This window comes from Gouania willdenowi, chromosome 17, assembly GCF_900634775.1.
Source record: "Gouania willdenowi chromosome 17, fGouWil2.1, whole genome shotgun sequence".
NCBI lineage: Eukaryota > Metazoa > Chordata > Actinopteri > Blenniiformes > Gobiesocidae > Gouania > Gouania willdenowi.
Genome location: NC_041060.1, coordinates 33416987 through 33436350, shown reverse-complemented (window position 1 = coordinate 33436350; position 19364 = coordinate 33416987). Strand labels below are relative to the sequence as shown.

Here is a 19364-nt window from a genome sequence, read left to right as displayed (position 1 = left end):
TTTTTAAGAAATTACATAATGTGGTCTCAGTCTTACACAACTATGCTGCATGATTAAGTCGTTTTTTTGAAAAGAAAAGCTGCAATTTTTACATTTAAAAACATCCAGAACTGTAGCCACATTAATAACGTTGGTAGAAAGCAAACCGTATGCAAATCTATGAGATTTGAGCAAGATAAAAGTATTCGGCAGATGACTCACCTTCCCTCTGGTTCCACAGACTGTGTCAGAGAACTGCCCGGAACAAGATGATCGCCGGTGATGTTGTGGCAGAATCCATCTAGCCTTTATATGATATCTGTGGTTACAACAGCTTCCAACGCACATTCGTCTTCCTTCTTCTTCTATGTGGAGTTTTTTGGCAGTTGGCAAACCACTATATGGTGCATTACCGCCACAAACAATGTGGAGTGTGGATCTCAATACCTGACTTCTAAAAATATATATATTCTATCCAACAAACCTGTTTTCCTCAAATAATTAAATTGAAATAACAAATCATATTCTTAAATTCAGGCCTCAATATCTCCAAAACTAAACTGGCTTTTGATTCGCTCAAGATTTTTAACCAAAACTACCCTCTTTCTATTTCATATTTCCCACATTCAAAAAATAACATGCTCCACTGTCTCAGTTTTCCCACAGCTACAGCTACTGTGCTGTTCAGCCTTGTGTGACCAAATCTGTCTTGAAACTATTATTTCTGCTTTCCTGTTGCTTCCTGCTCTCCTCATTTCCCCAACACTCCTCTGTATTCTGTAATATCATCTTCCTCTTCTCTTCTCTCTTCCTCCCATTGTTTTTGCCACCTTTCCTTGATCCTCTGTTTGATAATAGCCATCACTTCTGTTATACTGAGCTAATGACTAAATCAATATGTCTGTGTTTTGTGGTCTCCTTTGCTTTCTTGTCTGTATCTTCATTTCCACATACCCCACTGTGTGCTGGAAGCCATAGAAAAACCAGTGACAGGCCCATCATTCCACATCTATAAAGTCCATGCTGGACTTCCACCAGAATGTTCTTTTTACCCTTTTATCCTTTTAAAGTTAAAAGCGAGTCTGAACAAATAATTGTTTACTGAGGCCTAACATCCTTTACCCATTGTAATGTCATCAATATTGCTGTGATCTCTCCCGTATACACTGAAACCCCCTCACTAAGCTTTTTTGCAACTCTGTTAAATTCTGGAATGACAAATGCTCCTCCCACTCTACCTGTTGAACTCTTAGATGCATCCGTATAAACCTGTGCATACCCAACGCAGTTTCGTGTCATTAAAATTCTTCTTAAAGACGTAATATACGCTTATCAAATATTTTAGGTCAATATTTAAGTCGTTATTTTTCAAGTTTCATGTTTGTGCATTTCTATATTTTTCTGTTGCCTTCTGTGCGTCTCGTTCTGTTATTCTATGTGGTTTTAGAGTTATTTTTGAAAGCAAGGCACGTTTTGAATGAGAGAGCCAGAGGTGACAAGTAACGAAGTACAAATACAAGTACTTTTTTTTCTGATATCTGTACTTTACTTGAGTATTTCTTTTTTTTTTTTTTTGGTGACTCTTTACTTTTAGTGATTGCTTTTTAAAACAAATATCTGTACTTTCTACTCCTTACATTTAAAACTGAGCTCGTTACTTTTAAGACCTTCAGAGATGACGTAACAACGTAAAAAGACGCAAAATGTTGGTAGTTTGAGCTTGTTTTCTGTTAGGCAGGTCTCTTAGTTTTATGGTTAACATTTTAAAGTTTTTAAACTCAAAGCTGCTCTGGGTGTAATTGAACATTTGCTTTTTTTTCTTAAAAGATTGTATTTACACATTTTATTAATATTGAGTGCTAATTTAATTTTTTTTTCCATGTACCAGTTTTCTACAAGTCCTTCTTAAAATGTGAATTCAAAGCTGCTCTGGGTTTTTATTGAGCATTTACAGGTTTTTTTTTTTTTTTTCCTTGACAATTTTATTTACAAATTGTATTTATTATGAGTGAAAATAATAATAATAATAATAATAATAATAATAATAATAATAATAATAATAATAATAATAATAATAGATTTTATTTGTATTGCACTTTATATTAAAGAAATCTCAAAGTGCTACAAAAAAAGCCTAAGACCAATAATGAACATAACTAGAAAACAGTTTAAAACCAATAACAATGAGTTATAAAAAGGCTACAGAAAGGCCTTTGTAAAAAGGTGTGTCTTTAGGCTGCGTTTAAAAGAATCCACAGTCTGCGGAGCTCTCAGATTGTCAGGGAGAGCATTCCACAGTCTGGGAGCAGTCGAGCAGAAGGCTCGGTCACCCATGATGTGCAGCTTGGTTCTGGGGATCTTCAGGAGGAGGGCTTTGCTGGAATGGAGGGTGTGTGAGGAGGTCTGGGGGATAAGAAGTTCCTTTAGGTAGGTTGGAGCATTTCTGTGTACACACTGGTGGGTGAGGAGGGAGATTTTATATTCAATCCTTTGTTCCAGAGGGAGCCAGTGCAGTGATTTCAGGATGGGGTGATAGGATCATATTTGCGCACCCCCATCAGGATCCTAGCAGCACTGTTCTGGATGTATTGGAGCTTGTGAATGCTCTTGCTAGGGATCCTGATGAGGAGAGCATTACATAGTCTAGCCTGCAGGAGACAAAGGCATGTACCAGTTTTTCAGCGTCGGGCAGAGAGAGTGTGGGACGGAGTTTGGTGAAGTTCCTCAGGTGGTAGAAGGAGTTTTTACACAGAGCTTGATGTGTGTGTCAAACACACATCAAGCAGAAAATTCCCCAGGAGTTAAAGTTGTATTCTACAAGTTCTTAATTTGCTGGTTTAAAAACCATGTCTTGTTATGAAGGGACATTTGTTTTACTTTTTATTTAAGTACATTTAGTAGCAAGTACTTTTTTTCCTTTTACTCAAGTATACTTCAATACTTTTCCTTTTATACAGTCATTTTTTACTGAAGTATCAATACTTTTTCTTGATTACCTGAAGACTAGTACTTTTTGCCACCTCGGATATTATGAACACACCTACATACTGTTTTTAAAAATCACACACCTTAAAGTTTGGGGATCTGGTACAATTTTAAACTTCACAGATAATGTATGAATCAAAAAATAAACTGCTTCCTGTAAACATACGTACAAACTTGAACCACAGTTGCTCGGATTAATTTAAAAAGTATGTGTATTTCCAATTGTGGGGTTGTTTTGAGGAACGATCTTGATGAAAAAATTAGTATGAAGTATGAATTAATGCAGTTTTCAAAAATGTACAGAAGATAAATCTTTGAAAATGTACAGAAATAAAGAATGAGAATGTTGATCTCACAGATGTTGAAGGCGCCTGTGCATTTCCCCCCTTTGTTTCTGTTTTTCTTAATAGCTCGATTGGAGTATTTATTTCTATGGTCCATTTAGTTTGTTTCATTGGATTTTGCACTTGTTAATGGTGAAGAATGGGGGTACGACTGGACAAGCCTAGGCTTCTTCCTATCCCTTGTCGAACGAATCAAATGTATGTTATATTGAAAATGACTTTTGTATTTTATACACATTTCTGTTGAGATTTGTTTATTTGTTTTCATCTATCTTTTTATTTGTTTGTTCAAATTAAATAAATAAATATTTTATCCATGTACCTTGTGGCACCGAAAGACCGAGGGCCACATGTGGTCGCCCCAGGTTTGTGTAAACTCATCCCATCAAACTTCTCTCAGCTTCAACAGATCGTCCTGAAATGGGGCTTTGATCAAATGAAAAAAGTGTGAATTAAATGTAACCTGAATGTAAATGAAGTAATACGTGTGTATGTTTTCTATGTAAGAAAATGTATCAGGTATTCTCATTATATAACGTTTGTGTGTGTGTGGTGTGTGTGTGTGTGTGTGTGTGTGTGTGTGTGTGTGTGTGTGTGTGTGTGTGTGTGTGTGTGTGTGTGTGTGTGTGTGTGTGTGTGTTTTTGCATATTATTTTGCTAACATGATGTCTCACTTTGCACACGTCCAAACACAGGACACGCTTTAACAGAAGATGAGAATCAATAAAGAGAATGAACATTTCTTTAGCCATTAAAGTATCATCTGAATGTTGGTGTATTTTCTTTTCTGAGATCAGATATCATGATTGTGGAAAATGTATTTTTGTTCCTGTACAATCCAGGATAGTTATTGATTTACAAAATGTATTTGAACAAAGGTATTTGATGATTCTGAATGACATTGATGGATGAAATTTGTGACATGTTTGAGATGTTTTCACTTTGGTTTACATTTTTTTTTAGCTGTAAACTTTATTTGAGATGGTGAGTAATTTACCAACAAAAAGAATCCTCACTTTTAGTGTAAGGTTTCTGCACAATATTTTAAATTGGGGTTCTGGAAGACCGAAGGAGGAAACATCATTTGACTGGTTTTATCAGGTTATAGAATGATAGTGTAAACTGTTAACTGTAACATGTATTGTCTGTAATGTAATTAGTGAAGCTTGATTGGGCAAATCACGATTGCAGGAAGTCTTTTTAGCCCCTTGCTTAGTTTTGTCTTCCTGGTCTTTGCAGGTTTTTACTGTTTTTCTGACATACGTGAAGGGTCGTAGAAATATAGATAAAATAGGAAGTGGAACAGATCGCAGATACTGGGAATAGGTTTGTTAGTAAGTGTGGGTGTTCGGTGTCTCTCTTTGTAATTCATATATATTTGTGGTAAAAAATAATAGCTTGTTTTTGACAAAGGATGAACTAATATGTGATTCCAGAATCTCTCCTGGTGCCGGATCCTGCTGGAGTAAGACCGGCCCCTATTTGATTGGATCCAGCACCTAATTCTCTTAATCATTTTTTTTCAGCACCAGTTGAAATCACTATAAATTTCATTGTACACACAAAAATTAATGTAAAAACTGAGCACGAGTGAGGAAGAGAGGGGAAAGTCAGGCCACGCCCACACTATGTCTATAGTGTGATTTTGCACAAAAATAGTTTCTCAGTCAGCTTAAAAGACGGTAGAAAATGGCTAAAAAAAAGCAGTTGGATTTAAAGAGTTTTTTAAGCTAATATGTGAAGCTAATTCTGAAGTAAAGGTTGTTTCTGTGGAAATCACGGAAAAGAGCAGCAGTTAGCGTAGCGAGTAGCAGCACCAGAAGGAAACAACGGGGAAAGTTCTGATATAGACATTAAGACAGAGGCTCATTTCAAAGCAAAGATGAGCTGCTACTCTAGGTTTATGAAAGACAAGGTAGGCCTCGGCTGGAAATATGTAAAAAAGTTGCGTGGATACAAAGTTCTCCATGGCAGTTTTTTGGGCTGTTTTGACAAATAAAAGGTAAGTACATGATTTATTGTCATTTTCTGCTGCTAATTCATTAGAGGAGTTATGATTCATCATTCTTTTATTAAACGTTCAGGTTAACTGGTTGTTTGTGTTCACGTGATATTTGTGGCCCATTTATTCCGTGACATTTTTGTCTCTTTCTTCCTGCCAGAACAACACCTGGCGTGTGTTCCAGGACCTGATGATTAACAAATGAAACACTGGACTGGCCAGATACCAACGTACACTGATAGCAATCTCCAAGTTCTCAGGAGACTCTGTCATTGTTATGACTACCGCTATCAGTAACATACATACTGTAACTCTGAGAGCACAGAACAACATCAGGATTCACACTGAAAGCCTGTTAAGCCTGTTAAACCTCTGAATACCAGACCGGTCTGTTCCCCCCAAACCCTTTGACAAAAAAAACCCTGCGTCAGCATCTGACCAGCAACCCTAAAACTTGACTCAGTCTCATTCATCCAAAACGGCCACAACGACTTCCAAAGTCAAACATTTTCATCCAATGATTGATACTGTGGAACTTTAATCAGCAGATGTATTCATTATATTTATGTACGTTCATGTATTTTTGTTGGTTATTGGTTGCATAATGACTGCTTCATTTTGGATTTTAATATGTGAGGATTTTTTGGTGAATTTATGTGAATATTAAAACACTCTAGGACGTGTGTATGTGTGACTGCACAGTGAAGAGAAGGTGAGTTCATGTCCTAATACAGTGTTTCACAAATGAGGGTACATGTACCCCTAGGGGTACACAATGGCACTACAGGAGTACTTAAGAGAGAGAGGAAAATTAACAAACAAAAGCATAAAAAAAGGGGTTTTATATGAGAAAGGGGGTACATGAGACAAAAAAGTTTGAGAACCACTGTCCAAATATACAGAGCTATTGTATCTATTTGCTCCACCCTTTCCTGATCTAATGCCTCACCTGGTCGTCATGGTAACCTCCATCCCTCATCCATCACAAAGTGTTTACCAAAGCGTCACAGAGAAACCCGAGCAGGCCTGTGGTCACCTGAGCTGAGCTACTGTTGAATGTTTGATGGAATCTGTCAGAGATCTGCAGACATTCGACAGAGCTCAGCGTTTTCAGGAGCTCCAAGGCTTCAGCAGGTAAAGATCCTCAACCCTCGCTCTGCTCACACTTCTATTTAGCTCATTAACATGGAAACTCTTCAGCTCTACTAGTATCACATCTAGAGAACTGTACATGTACTCAATTTTGGTTTACTACTGCGCGAGTACACTTTACTAGAGAAGCAAATAGTGTCACTAGTACTAGTAAGAATGATTGCAAAAAAGGGGGCATGAGAAAGCTAATTCAAGCTTGCCATTGGATTTTGAAATTATTACAACCAATCTAATCCAGCAGCCATGGGGTTCAACCTTGTTTTGTAAGTTATAGTTTTTTTCCTCATTAGATTATTCATAGGTGGGACCCCCAAACCACTCCCCGGTGGGTGTGGAGCTCTCACCCTTGAGTATTTTGAAAAAATGGCTGAAATCCAATATGGCCACCATGGTTATTTTCAAAAGCATGTAATATCTTTATAACTAATGGACATAGAGTTTTGATTTTATGTGAAATCGTACGTTTTTCAAATCAAGGAATTTGATGGGAACCATAAATGTACTCCAACTGCTCTCTAACACCTTGAAAAATGGAAATATGCCAAAGTTTCAAATAAACAGCGGTAATTTACATGTCCAAGCCGTGCTGTCAGCAATGTACACAAGAAAATGGCTACCTGGAATGTAGCAAACATGGAATGTTTGGTTGATTATTTTGTTTTCAAAACATTTCTGCCAAATATTCACATAAATAGGCAGAACATAATTTAGTTTCAATCGTTACCAGATGTAAGACCAGGCTGTACCTCGGCTCTGGAACAACTTGCCCTGGCATATCTGCTTTTTAGGATCAATTGAGGTTTTTAAATCGGCTTTAGAAACACACTTCTGTTCCCTGGCTTGTAATTAAAGTTAAATGAACATGGCAAATCTTAAAATGTTTTAATCTATTTTCTCTGTATTTTTGTACTTTTGTATTGTTCTTTTGTTGTTGTAATCTCAGAGCTGCCAAGCATCACCCTTTGAGTGTGACAGTCACGCAATTTGACCCATTCTCACACCACATGCCGCACTATTTCCCCAATTCAATACTCTATTTTTTTTTTTTTTCACGACAATAAACTTTGGTCCTTGCGGCTTGCCGTAGTTCGAGTAACTCTGATTGACTGACAGAGATAACCAATCCCAGCCGTTCTAGTCATAGCGGCTGCTTCTACTGTCCTCCTGGCTTCTTACTGCACAGTCTACGCTCACTGCATGCTACTCACTTAAAAACAAACCAACATGGCAACCAAACCACACAGCTGCTGAATGATTAGTGTTTGCCTGTCACTGGTGACATCCGGGGTAATGATAGGCTGTTTCTGCATGCTGGTTCCACCCGTCTGTTAGCTGATTGGCTGTTCATGTGTTTCTGTTGGCTGAACCACAGACATGAACACGTGCTGAAAGAAGACAGCTCCAATTCTATAGAATTACGATTCAAAACAAACAAACAAGCTAAAGTTCTGTCTCTTCCTGAACACACTCACCATGGCTGAAGCACCAGACCCGAGAGGCAAGTTTGCCGCAGCGTCAATTGTCAGTGACATCACTATTTTTGCTCAAAAAACAAACTCCAAAAGTCACATTTGGAACTATTTTGGCTTTAAACAAAGTACAGACAGTAAAGAGGAGCTTCATCAAGCTATAGGAGCCAAAGGAGGGAACACATCTAACCTCATAAAACACCTGCCGCGTCGTCACACACATTTATATCTAATACCAGGTTAGTACGCCCTGTTTATGTTCTCATTGGCTAATATTACTTAAAGGATGCCAAAGTATAAAGCACCTATAAAATGCATAGAAATATAGTTTTCACAGGGAATCAGTTCCTGTTTACTGTATTTTATCCTCTATGGTTTATTATGTTAGAGAAGACACATGATTGTCAAATAGATTTTTTAAAAAGACAGTGGATTTGTTATCCTAAGTTGATTATTTATATAATTAAATGTGCAAAGGAAACTGAATGATTATTTAATTTCAACCATATAAATTCTAACTTTAGTTTGTTTTTATTGCTTAAATGCTTTTGTACATGTACCCTTATCATGCACCAAACAACACTATAAGTAATGAATAAGTATTTACAACTTGTACAAATATAGTGGCAACTTCTATCATAGTGGGGCCACAATAATGGGTTTGTTTGCTCGGAGAGTCACATGATCAACATTCATGTCAGCATTTGGAATAATGAGCGATCTGAGCATTAACACGGGAAAGAACAAAGTTTTTATCGTAATTTTGTGTCTTTGTCATTCTGTGTTCTGTTGTCTTACTCGTCAGACATTTTGTGCATTGCTGTAGTTTGTATTTGTGTATTTGAGTAATTTTTGTGTATTTCTATCTTTTTGTGTACTTTTGCTGTCATTTTCTGTAATGTTGTATATTTCAGAGTAATTGTGTGTATTAATGTTGCTTTTTGCTCATTTTTGTAGTAGTTTTGAGTGTTTTTGGAGTATTTTCTGTTTTTCTCGTCTTTTACTGTATTTTCCTGCAATGTTGTAATTCTTTGTATTTTTCTGTCATTAATATAATTATTTTGGGGGCCGCATAACATTAGACCAAAGGCCGCATTTGGTCCCCGAGCTGCCAGTAGCTTATGTCTGCACTAGTACATGTATTACTTAGGAAACGCACCTACAATTATCTAATGGGTTTAAACCGTTTACGAATGTTAATGTCAAATGTATTAAGTGATGGAGTGCTGTTGGGGAATATGTCACAACAGAATTAACTAACTTTAAATTCAGAAAATGGCAATAAAATAGTTTTTTTTTTACTTAATATTTTGCAAATTTTAGGTACTTTTATATCATATATGCATATATATTGTAATTTTTCACAAACCACAACTTAAGTGGTGTAAATAAATGTATTTAGATTTGATGAAAATTGTGTATTTTGCCTTATTGTACTATTTAGAGTGTTTCAGATTGCTTAATTTGTGCTAAAATAAAATAAAAAATATCAGGGGGTGTATTCCCCCAGACCCCTCTACAATGGCTTTTGTCGTTACCATTTTCATGCCGTTGGTGTTTGCATGTCTGTAATTAAAACTAACATTAGGAGACCACAGTGCAGGGAGAGCCGCTGGCATGGAGGTGATGACATCAGTCTGAAAGTAGAAATCAACGTTAACACAGGCCAAAGCCATTTTTAAAAAAGGCCAAATGTTTTTCGCTGCAACGCATCATGTCACTAAAGTCTCACTCTTGTCATTTTCTAAAACTTGGCAGCCCTGAATCTGTACAGCACTTTGGTCAACTCCGGTTGTTATAAATGTGCTTTAAAAAAAGGTTGAGTTCAGTTATATATTTGGAAATACATCTTGAAAATCTACTTGTGCTACTAGAAGTCTAGTAGGGTCAATACGTTCCAAGTAAAAGCTGAGTTTTACTAGAACTAGTAATATAAAGTTCTCCACTAATAGCATACTTACTAGTAAAGTCTACTCATGCACTAACATTGTATTCTAGAATATAAATAGATCAGTTAATGCTATGGTTAGGTTAATCTTAATGTTAGGTGAATGCTAGCTTAATGCTATTGTTAAATTAATGCTAATACTAGGTTAATGCTATGCTAATGCAGTGTGAGCATTTGCACCCTCACTTGTATTTTCTTAAGAAAAATGCAAATGTTCTATTTGTACTTTATTCCTTAACAGGATTGGGAAATTTTACTGTAGGGCTACATTGTGTATGACGTTACCTTATGTTTTAAAGTATGCAGGAATAGCAGGTACAGGACTGAAAAGCTTGGGAACTACTGCATTAAAAACCTTTACTAGTAAACACAATTTTTAAGTAGTACACTTGCTTTACGAGTGAAGCACAAATGTCTAGTTAACAATTTCGAGTCACAAGTAGTACCATGAGTAAACTTAAAACATGCTACGAGTAAAAACTCAAAGTTTCACTAGTAGAACTGTCAGTGTGGTGGTGTGGACCCAAATGCAGAGAGATGAGGAAGCAGACAGGTGTCATGTTTGTAGTTCATTTAATAATAAAACCCCAAAATCCAAACAAACACAAGGAAGCACAGGGAAAACTGGGAGCACGGAACAAAAAACAAGGAGGTGGACAAAGACAATGATCCAGCAAGCATTCAGTGTTAAAGCACTCAGCTAAATAGTGGAGGAGGCCTGATTGGGAATAGGCCACACCTGGGTGGAAACATGAGGGAGTTAATCAGTCACAAACCACAAGGACCACAAGTATGGAATCACAGGAGGGCCAACATCAAAAAGAAATGCATAAAGAAATATAAAGACAATCAATAATACAAATTTGAAAATATAAAGAGAATCAATAATGAAATAATATACTAATGTCTTTTTTTCATTTTGCTTTTTCCATTTTTGTCATTGCTTTTTCTGTTTTGTCTTTGTCTTTTCCATTTGCCTTTTGACATTACTTTTACTTTATGACTCAAGCTGTCAGTAAAAGCAATGTCAACTCAACAATACAAACAAAGACAATACAGAAAAAGCAAAAGCAAAATGGAAAAAGAATATAACTACATTTGTATATTTTTTCATTATTGATTCTCTTTATATTTTCACATGCATTTCCGTTTCATTTTGGCACTCCTGTGATTCCATACCAGGGCTCGAGACTGCGACCAAAATAGTCGCATATGCGAGTATTTTTTCAGTGTGTGCGAGTGAAAATTTTATCTGGTCGCAACCGTGCGAATTCATATAGGGTGACGTTATTTTATACGGAGCGGCTAAGCGCCTCGTCACGTCCCACAGAGTGCACCTCTCTTTCTCTCTCTCTCTTTCTCTCTCTCTCTCTCTCTCTCTCTCTCTCTCTCTCTCTCTCTCTCTCTCTCTCTCTCTCTCGCTGCCTGATCACCGTAAAACTGTCTATAAACAGGCAATGCAAATTGGCTGGCAGCTAAGTTGAGCGAGGATTGGGCGAGGAGACGGTACGCAACTTTGCAGCTGGTAATGCAACGGTGAATAAGCCTAGTATAAACAACAATGAGCTCCTTTGGAGTGTGAGCAGAGCCATGCATAACGAGTCCTTCTTTGTGGGAAGCAGTATAGAAATGAAAAACGTGCTGAGCTCAGCGATAGAGCGTACACGCTCATCAGAATCATCATTGAGGGACCAGAACTGATGGAGTATGATGCCAGGCCAGATGTTCAGCTGTGGTTCTCCCAGGGCAGGGGTCTGCAACCTGCGGCTCTGGGGCCTCATGTGGCCCTTTGACTCTTATGCAATGGCTCCCTATAGCTTAAAAAAATTATTGAAATGAGGAGTTCTTTTTTACAGAGGCTATTAATGATTAATGACAAATATAATCAAGATATAACAATTTGTTAAGCTAAAATAAATCACGTTGTGCAATGACTGAGTTTTAATCCCTGGTAAGAAACTAAACCAATAAAACACTATTCTGGAAGAAAACAGAGATTTTAATTGTGTGGGAACAGATTCATTTAACCACCAATGTGCAGGTTAAATATGCATGTTTTATGTGTGGCAAAAAATGAGTAATTAGCATGTGTTGATCACATGATCATGTGTTATCAAATTCAAGTTATTTTTTGTAGCCTTTCAAATACATTAACTAAAAATATATATTCTTTATATAACATTGTTTATATAACAGTTTTTAAGTTTCCATTTACATGATCAATATAAATCACATCAAATTAAATCAAACATTATTCTATATAATTTAATACACTGTAGTGAGAAGTTATTTATGGCTCCAGGAGGACTTTAATCCAGGTGAGATGAGGTTAAATGGTTCCTTGTAGAGTAAAGGTTACAGACCCCTGACCAGGGGAAGATGGTTAGGAGACCCCACTATCAGAGCTGGACCCTCTGAATTTAATTCCATGGATGAAACAATACAGATGCTAAGTTGGTTATGCTACTGTTAACTTAATTCAAGTACAGCATTTCTGTAAAATAAAAAAACAGAATACATGTAACCTGTTGTTATGATTTACTGTTATTTTTTTAAATTATATAAAATAAATGACCTGTTATTTCAGCCACTGCGTGGTGCAGAAAAACTTCATATTGACATTAAAACATTAAAACATTTAGCAAATATATCTCAAGTCATTGTCAATCTTTACTTCATACAAAACTACGGTACGCCAGTTAAGTCAACTATTCATTAGCATGCATGACTATGCATACACTCCCCCCACCCCCGCTCCAAAAAAAGGAAAAAAAGGTGCGACCAAATTCTGTGCTGGTGCGACCAACTGAGAAAGTTAGTCGCACCAGTGCTACCACTGAAAAAGTTAGTGTAGAACCCTGCATACTGTACACAAGGGCTAAATAACAACTCAACTAAACAGAACCTGACAAGAACTAGTAATACACTAGTAGCTTGTTTACTAGTAAGGTCTACTCGCACTAGTGCACCAAATACTTTTACTCGTAAAACAATAAATTGTTTACTACTACTAACTAGTACATACAAATTATCACTAGTAGTACTCGTATACTGTTTTTAGTCTACTAGTAATGCCAAAGAAGCAGGAGGGATTATAACCAAATCCAGTTTCCTGATTGGTTGTAATAATTTTGAAAGCCAATGGAAAGTCTGAATTTGCTTTCCCTGCCCCATTATTAGTATATAAGGTTTACTAGTAGTACTTGTTTACCGGTAAACTTTGCTCGAACACTAGTAAACCTAAATTGAGTGCATGTACTCCATATGTGATACTAGAGTTTGACTGAGGTTGATGTGACTGATATACCTTTTTTGTTTTCCATAGTCAAGCATTGAGACACTGCATGATTCACAGCTTGTTTTTAGATGATGCACTAAATAAAATGTTGTTTTAAGCTGTAGGTCTCTGGTTGACAGCGCGTTTCATTGGCATTTGTTGAGTCTTCTGTAAACGTGCGACAGGTGATGCTGTCAGCATGTCTGACGGCAGGCAACGCACCTTATCCACATGTGGAGAGTCTCTGTACCAGGTTCTGGGTCTGGAGAAAGGCTGTACCCACGATGACATCAAAAAGTCCTACAGGTAACACAGGATGAGTGAATGTAAAAATCAGATCACATCAGTGAACATTAGGGTGCTTCACATCATACGCAGAGTTTGAGGGGGGGGCAGGAGAGGCATTGCCCCCTAGTGGTTCATTAGAGTTTTCCAAATTCTTAATATAATTTACATCATATACAAATATTTTAAGTGCCAAAAAACAGTGACTATGAAATAAAAAAATATATAAAAAATAATATATATATAATTCTTTTTTCTTGCCCCACCTGGCAAGAATCTTAGAATCCGCCTATGGTTCACAATATATTGGTATAAAAAAAAGTTTTCCTGAAAACAGAAAAAAGGTCAACATTGTGAACAACTGTGCCACCCCTAAAATTGCAACGATTGACTCCATTTTTGGTAACAGATGCTGACAATGTCAATGTGAACAAGGCAAAAAGCAATCTGGCAAAATTTGGTGAAAAATAATTTTCTGAACATCCAACACATCTGTGTGGAAAACAGGAAACTGGCTCTGCGCTACCATCCTGATAAAAACCCGGATAATCCCGAGGCATCGGAGAAGTTTAAAGAGTTGAACAGTGCTCACGCTGTTCTGTCGGATCTCACCAAGAGGAACATCTATGACTCGTATGGATCACTGGGACTGTACGTCGCCCAGCAGTTTGGAGAGGACAACGTCAACACGTACTTTATGTTGTCTACCTGGTGGGCAAAGGTAGGGGCGGAGCTTGTACGAAACACCGACTTCCTGCGTTCCTATGCCCTAATGCAGAAACACTGTGTGTGTACCAGGGTTTGTTCCTGGTCTGTGGGGTCCTCACAGGATGTTACTGCTGCTGCTGCCTCTGCTGCTGTTGCAACTGTTGCTGTGGGAAACTGAAGCCCACACCCAGCGGGGAGGGGCCAGAGCCAGATTATGCTTCCCCAGATGAGCTGGAGGAGGAAATGAACAACGATCCTGACAAAGGTTGGAAAGAAACATCCTGCCTTCCATTACTTTTTGACTCTTTTTGTAAATAGGGCTCTTGTTTTGAAGTTAACCGGAAGTTTTGTAAGTAGCTAATGGCGGGTCTCTAAAAATCTCAAAAATGACGGAATGAAATGTGTTTCCGTGAGTTTTATGGATCAAATGACCACATGTTGATATTCTACTTGCTCACTTTCTTACGTTGTCTCATGTTTTCAGAACTTTCAAACGTGGAGCATTAACGGAGATATTTAGCCTCAGTGTGCCTCAGGTTGTGTGTCATTTCGAACACAACCTAAAGCCCTGTTTACACAAGAACGTTTTCTAGTGAAAACGCAAAAGTTTAGTTGCATTTTGGCGGTGCATTTACACGGCAACAGCGTTTTGGTGCTTGAAAACTGAACTTTTTAAAAACGGGCTCCAGAGTGGAGGTCTTTGAAAGGAAACAGGGAAACAAAACGTTCTGTATCACGGACATGTTCACTACAGCTGCAGAGCCTCAGATGTTAGCTTTAATCAGACCTACAAAGTTAGACCTGACCCTGCCCTTAGCCACCAGAATACAGCTGAATCTGAATAAACCTCATCTCTTTAATCACGATCAGATTGCTGCAGACATTATTCACAAGTTTCTTTGATAACTCGGGTTTATTTAATTCTGCTTCTGCATTAAACTGTAAACATGACAAGCAGCTTCATGCTAAGCTACAGATGCTATGTACCAGTTTAATGCTGTAACACAGTGGTTCCCAAGCAGGGGTACAGGAGTACATTGCAGGGGGTACTTGGAAAGATTTAACAATTAATGAAAAAAAAAAAATCAGGAAATATTTCTAGTTCTTTTTAAGGCAATTATTCTAACAAATTCATCACAAACTAACAATGCAAAAAGACATGGGACGTACGTGCGCCTTCGTTTATAAATCGTTTTTATCATACGCCAGCTGAAGTGTGCTTACCTAGACACACTTTTATAAATGTGGCCCCAGATCTGGAAAAACATCAAATGTGGACAAAAACGAGAAGTAAATGTATGTTTGATTTTATGTTTGGGGAAAAAGTATCGATTCACGATATATGGCAATTTTTAAAGATAATATTGAAATCAATAGCTGGGTTTCCATTACCCTTGAAAATGCGCAAAATCGAAATAGCGCAATAAAAACTAATAATGGAAACACCCGCATTTTTAAAAAACACTCAGATATCGCAAAAAAGGTTTTTACGCTTTCATGAGAAGGAATTTCAGACATTTTGATATTTAAATGTGTTGCAAACGCACTATGGAGACACCTTTTACTCAAATACATGTCACAGGAGGTGACCTACCTGGTCACATGACCACTTCTGTCTAAGTAAACATGACGCGGTACGTGTAGACAGAAGAGGAGACTGTGGCATTTCTCAGCATTATACTTTAAAATGATTACTGCCACATTAGGTGTGAAACAACAAAGGAATACGGGTTGTTATAAGGAGGTTTGGCGCAAAGTCACGGGGCATGAGATTTCATGGGAGTTGCTAGGCTCCTCCCCAAAACAACGTTCAATGGAAACACGTTCCGAGCGCAATTATACTTTGTCGACATTTAGAAATATTGCTTTTATTTTGTAAAAATCTGTGATGGAAACCCAGCTACAATCTCTCCCCTGAGTCCCCTGAATTATTTTTCTATTTTAAATTAATTACCTTTTTTTTAACCATGTCAGTATATGTGGACATAGGTTAACACTGCATAAAGTGCACTTTCATGAATGACTGACTGACTTGTTTTATGAACCTATGACTCATATAATGTTTCTAGAAGTTATTCTTCAATCTTTGATTTTTGGAGAAGGAAAAGAAGGACATTAAAATCACAATAATCATTGCTATCGAATTGCAATGAATCAATTCATTGCAATTCGCCAGCATCCCCCCCATCCTGGCGGGGGGCCTTGGGGTTGGGGGTTGTGGTCGGATGCGCTAGGTGCTCGGTTCCTTGGGGCTTTCTCGGATGTGTGTGTGGGGGGCGGTGGCTGCTTCTTGGCCTGGGATCTTGGGGGCATCTGGGGGGTTGCTCGGCCGTGGGGGGTGACTCTTTTGCTGGCCTGGCTGCATCTGCGGGCCCGGGGCAGTTCCTGGGTTTGCAGTAGCGGTTTTTGCACATACACTGGTCTACGATGCACTGGTACGCCTTGGGATGTGGGATAAAACTCATACTGGGCTTAACTTTAGACACGTTAATCCCAAATACCTGCTTTAGGTACTACCACTCACTCCTTCCACCTGTCCACAGCCACCACCATTATAGCTAAGCTTCACACCTGTCACTATACTGGCTTGATTACACAACATAATAAGCACAATATGTTCTACTACTACTGTAAAATAATCTATTCTTCCCCACCCTTTCTATTTCCTGCCTTGAGTCTCTCCTCCCTGAACACTGCTCTTGCAGGTTTTGCACTCCCTATTTACCAAGTTGTTTCCCTTTGCTGTCCCACAGATGTGGAAGCTCCCATCATTCAGCAGCCGACTAATGCCAGCGAGAAAACCCAGCTGATCACTGATGGACATCGCAGATATGGAGACACTTACACATGAAGCTAATCCAGACAGGAAGCAGATACATCAACTTCCTCTCACATGAGGAACATCATTGCTGCATTCATCCAGGAATTATTGCTCCTCAAAGCAACAGATCCCCATTCTGTTGTGACTTGAATCAAATCATAAACCAAACGCCTCTATCAGTTATTTAATCTGTGTATTCCATCTTGTCAAAGGTAACAAATAAAGTAAAATAATCTCATTGGTCCCTTGATCAGTCCTTTGTAAGAAAAGCTCTGTGACGCACTAAAAAAAGGTAAATTGAACTTAAAGTGAACGTCATCGCACATAAAGAAGATGTAGCGTTTCTTTGTGTGTTTAGGATGAACATGTGACCCTTTCCTCTAAATAGTTTCTCTGTACTGAGTTTTAAAAGTAACTATTGTATTTTAAACAAGCTATCTTGGACCATGCCATATGGCCATTACCACATCATTTCATGTTGTTACTTATATTATATTATTCGCACATTGTCCATATCTGCTGATATTGGCTAAAAAATTAATTATCGGATCATTCCGCCGATATAATTAACTGATAAAACAACAGGCTTTGCTTCCTCATCAACCCTTAGACTTCATATTTGTAGGGGCGTGACTAAGCGCCGCCATCTTGTGTGTGTGGAGCAGACTGCACGAGTGTTTAGAAACCAATGGAGATAAGAGACACTCAACAGTCTCAAAGTAAAATTATTCCCTTAATTTACCCATTTTTGTCAATGGCAAAGAATGCTTGGATCTTCTAACAGTGCTGATTTTTGTCCACTCAAATACAAAATGTTAGTATGTAGTAACTGTTTAAGTAGGATAGGCTTCATTGTTTGGTTTTAAAACAATTTTCATGAATAAATATGACATGTTTTAAAGAACGCAACTTGAAGTATTTTTCTTGTTTTGTGAATAATTACTGATGTTACATCGTTTTCAACTTTGTCTTATGTCTGCCTTTGCCATCATATTTATTAATTCTACTGTGTGTGTGTGTGTGTGTGTGTGTGTGTGTGTGTGCGTGCGTGTGTGTGGTGGTGGTGGTGGTGGTGGTGGGGGGAGTAATCTTGGCCAAGAATCCGATATTGTGCATCCCCAGTTAGTTATTATTAATAATGATAAATATTATTGTTATATATTTAGTTTATAGAGCACTTTATATTAATAAAGGTGCTTAACCATTTCACTCACACATTTTTAAACTATGCCTGCATTTAAACCAATAGTTGTTTTCATCCACTTTTTTGTGATTAAAATTGATATCCTAAATTTTGTTTGGTTTCCAAATTTTTTATAATTTGGGAAAAATGACCAGTATAATTATCAACATTTCATTGAACTGGTCCCTAATATGTGATGCAGCGTTTAATTTATGTTATGATAATGATGATGGATATATAATGTATTATGAAGAAAAAACACCCCAAAAAAGAGAGAAATGGTAGAACATGAGAAATTTGTTCATAATAAATTATGTGTTTTAAAAAATAAATGTTTTTCTGATGCAATCAATTTAAAAAATATATTTTTTATGTTACTAGTGAAAAACTAATAAACAATATATGATTATAAGACACAGAGACAAGCTTCAATAGCCTCAAGTAAAGGATTTTCAATATTCATGAGTGGTGAAATAACCCAAAGTTGGGGTCCAAAACAAAAACTAAAGAAGTCGCATTACATCTCATGAAAGAGTAACCTTTATACTATGAATTAAAACAGAGATCAGGTTATATTTCTTAGATTCCCACATGCAGTCATAGGCCAATGAAAATATTTTTTTTTTTTAAATGTTTTTTTCAGCTTTCACAAGACTGTCAGCCAAAAACCAATGCATATATGTGACTAATCATTAGTGATGTGAACAGTCTGTGTTCATAGCTCAAAGCTGGTAAAATTGGTAAAGCTCCCTGTGATTAAAGCTGATCACAGGAAGCTGAGGCATATGCAAAGTTGTAAGGCCCAATCATGTTCGAGCCTGAAACCCCAAATTTGTTTTTATAATTTTGAGGGGCTGGCATGTCCACCAGTCAGGATGCATAGCAGATAGTTTTGTATATTCTGAGAGGGTAGGTAGAGCTGTATTACTAAACCAAATTTCAGTTCCCTGTATGATGTCGTTTTTGAGATATCGGAAGCTGAAAACGGAAGAAAAATAATGCACGAAAATCGACACATACCTTCACTAAATTGGCCATCTCTCTGAAAGTATTCATCAAATCAAACTAAAAAAGTGGAGTGTGACTATTGATTATTTAAGGAATCATTGGTAAACATTTCAGAATCCACATAGACCAAAGCGCGTGGGACATTTGTTGAAATGAGGCTTGAGCTTTTGTCAACAACTGGATTGTTATTTGAGTCAAAAACG

General features: G+C 37.4%; 1 protein-coding gene across 3 annotated transcripts; it reads left to right on the top strand.

Annotated features, from left to right (window-relative positions):
- Positions 1-6396: 6396 nt before the first annotated feature.
- LOC114479361 (dnaJ homolog subfamily C member 5-like) lies at positions 6397-17415 on the top strand. 3 transcript variants are annotated; one of them, XM_028473026.1, is made up of 5 exons: positions 6397-6444; positions 13276-13462; positions 13949-14162; positions 14240-14414; positions 16903-17415. In XM_028473026.1, the coding sequence occupies exons 2-5, from the start codon at positions 13356-13358 to the stop codon at positions 16998-17000; spliced, it is 594 nt and encodes a 197-aa protein (XP_028328827.1). In that variant the 5' UTR covers positions 6397-6444; positions 13276-13355; the 3' UTR covers positions 17001-17415. The 3 variants fall into 3 exon arrangements, with proteins under 3 accessions (XP_028328827.1, XP_028328828.1, XP_028328829.1); XM_028473027.1 differs by having other exon boundaries at positions 6403-6444; positions 13282-13462; XM_028473028.1 differs by having other exon boundaries at positions 6414-6444; positions 13342-13462.
- Positions 17416-19364: the final 1949 nt, after the last annotated feature.

Coding starts and splice junctions, on each gene's coding strand:
- LOC114479361 (XM_028473026.1), top strand. CDS start 13,356: ATGTCTGACGGCAGGCAACGCACCTTATCCACATGTGGAGAGTCTCTG. Junction 14,163..14,239: donor TGTCTACCTGGTGGGCAAAG/GTAGGGGCGGAG, acceptor TGTGTGTACCAG/GGTTTGTTCCTGGTCTGTGG. Junction 14,415..16,902: donor GAACAACGATCCTGACAAAG/GTTGGAAAGAAA, acceptor GCTGTCCCACAG/ATGTGGAAGCTCCCATCATT.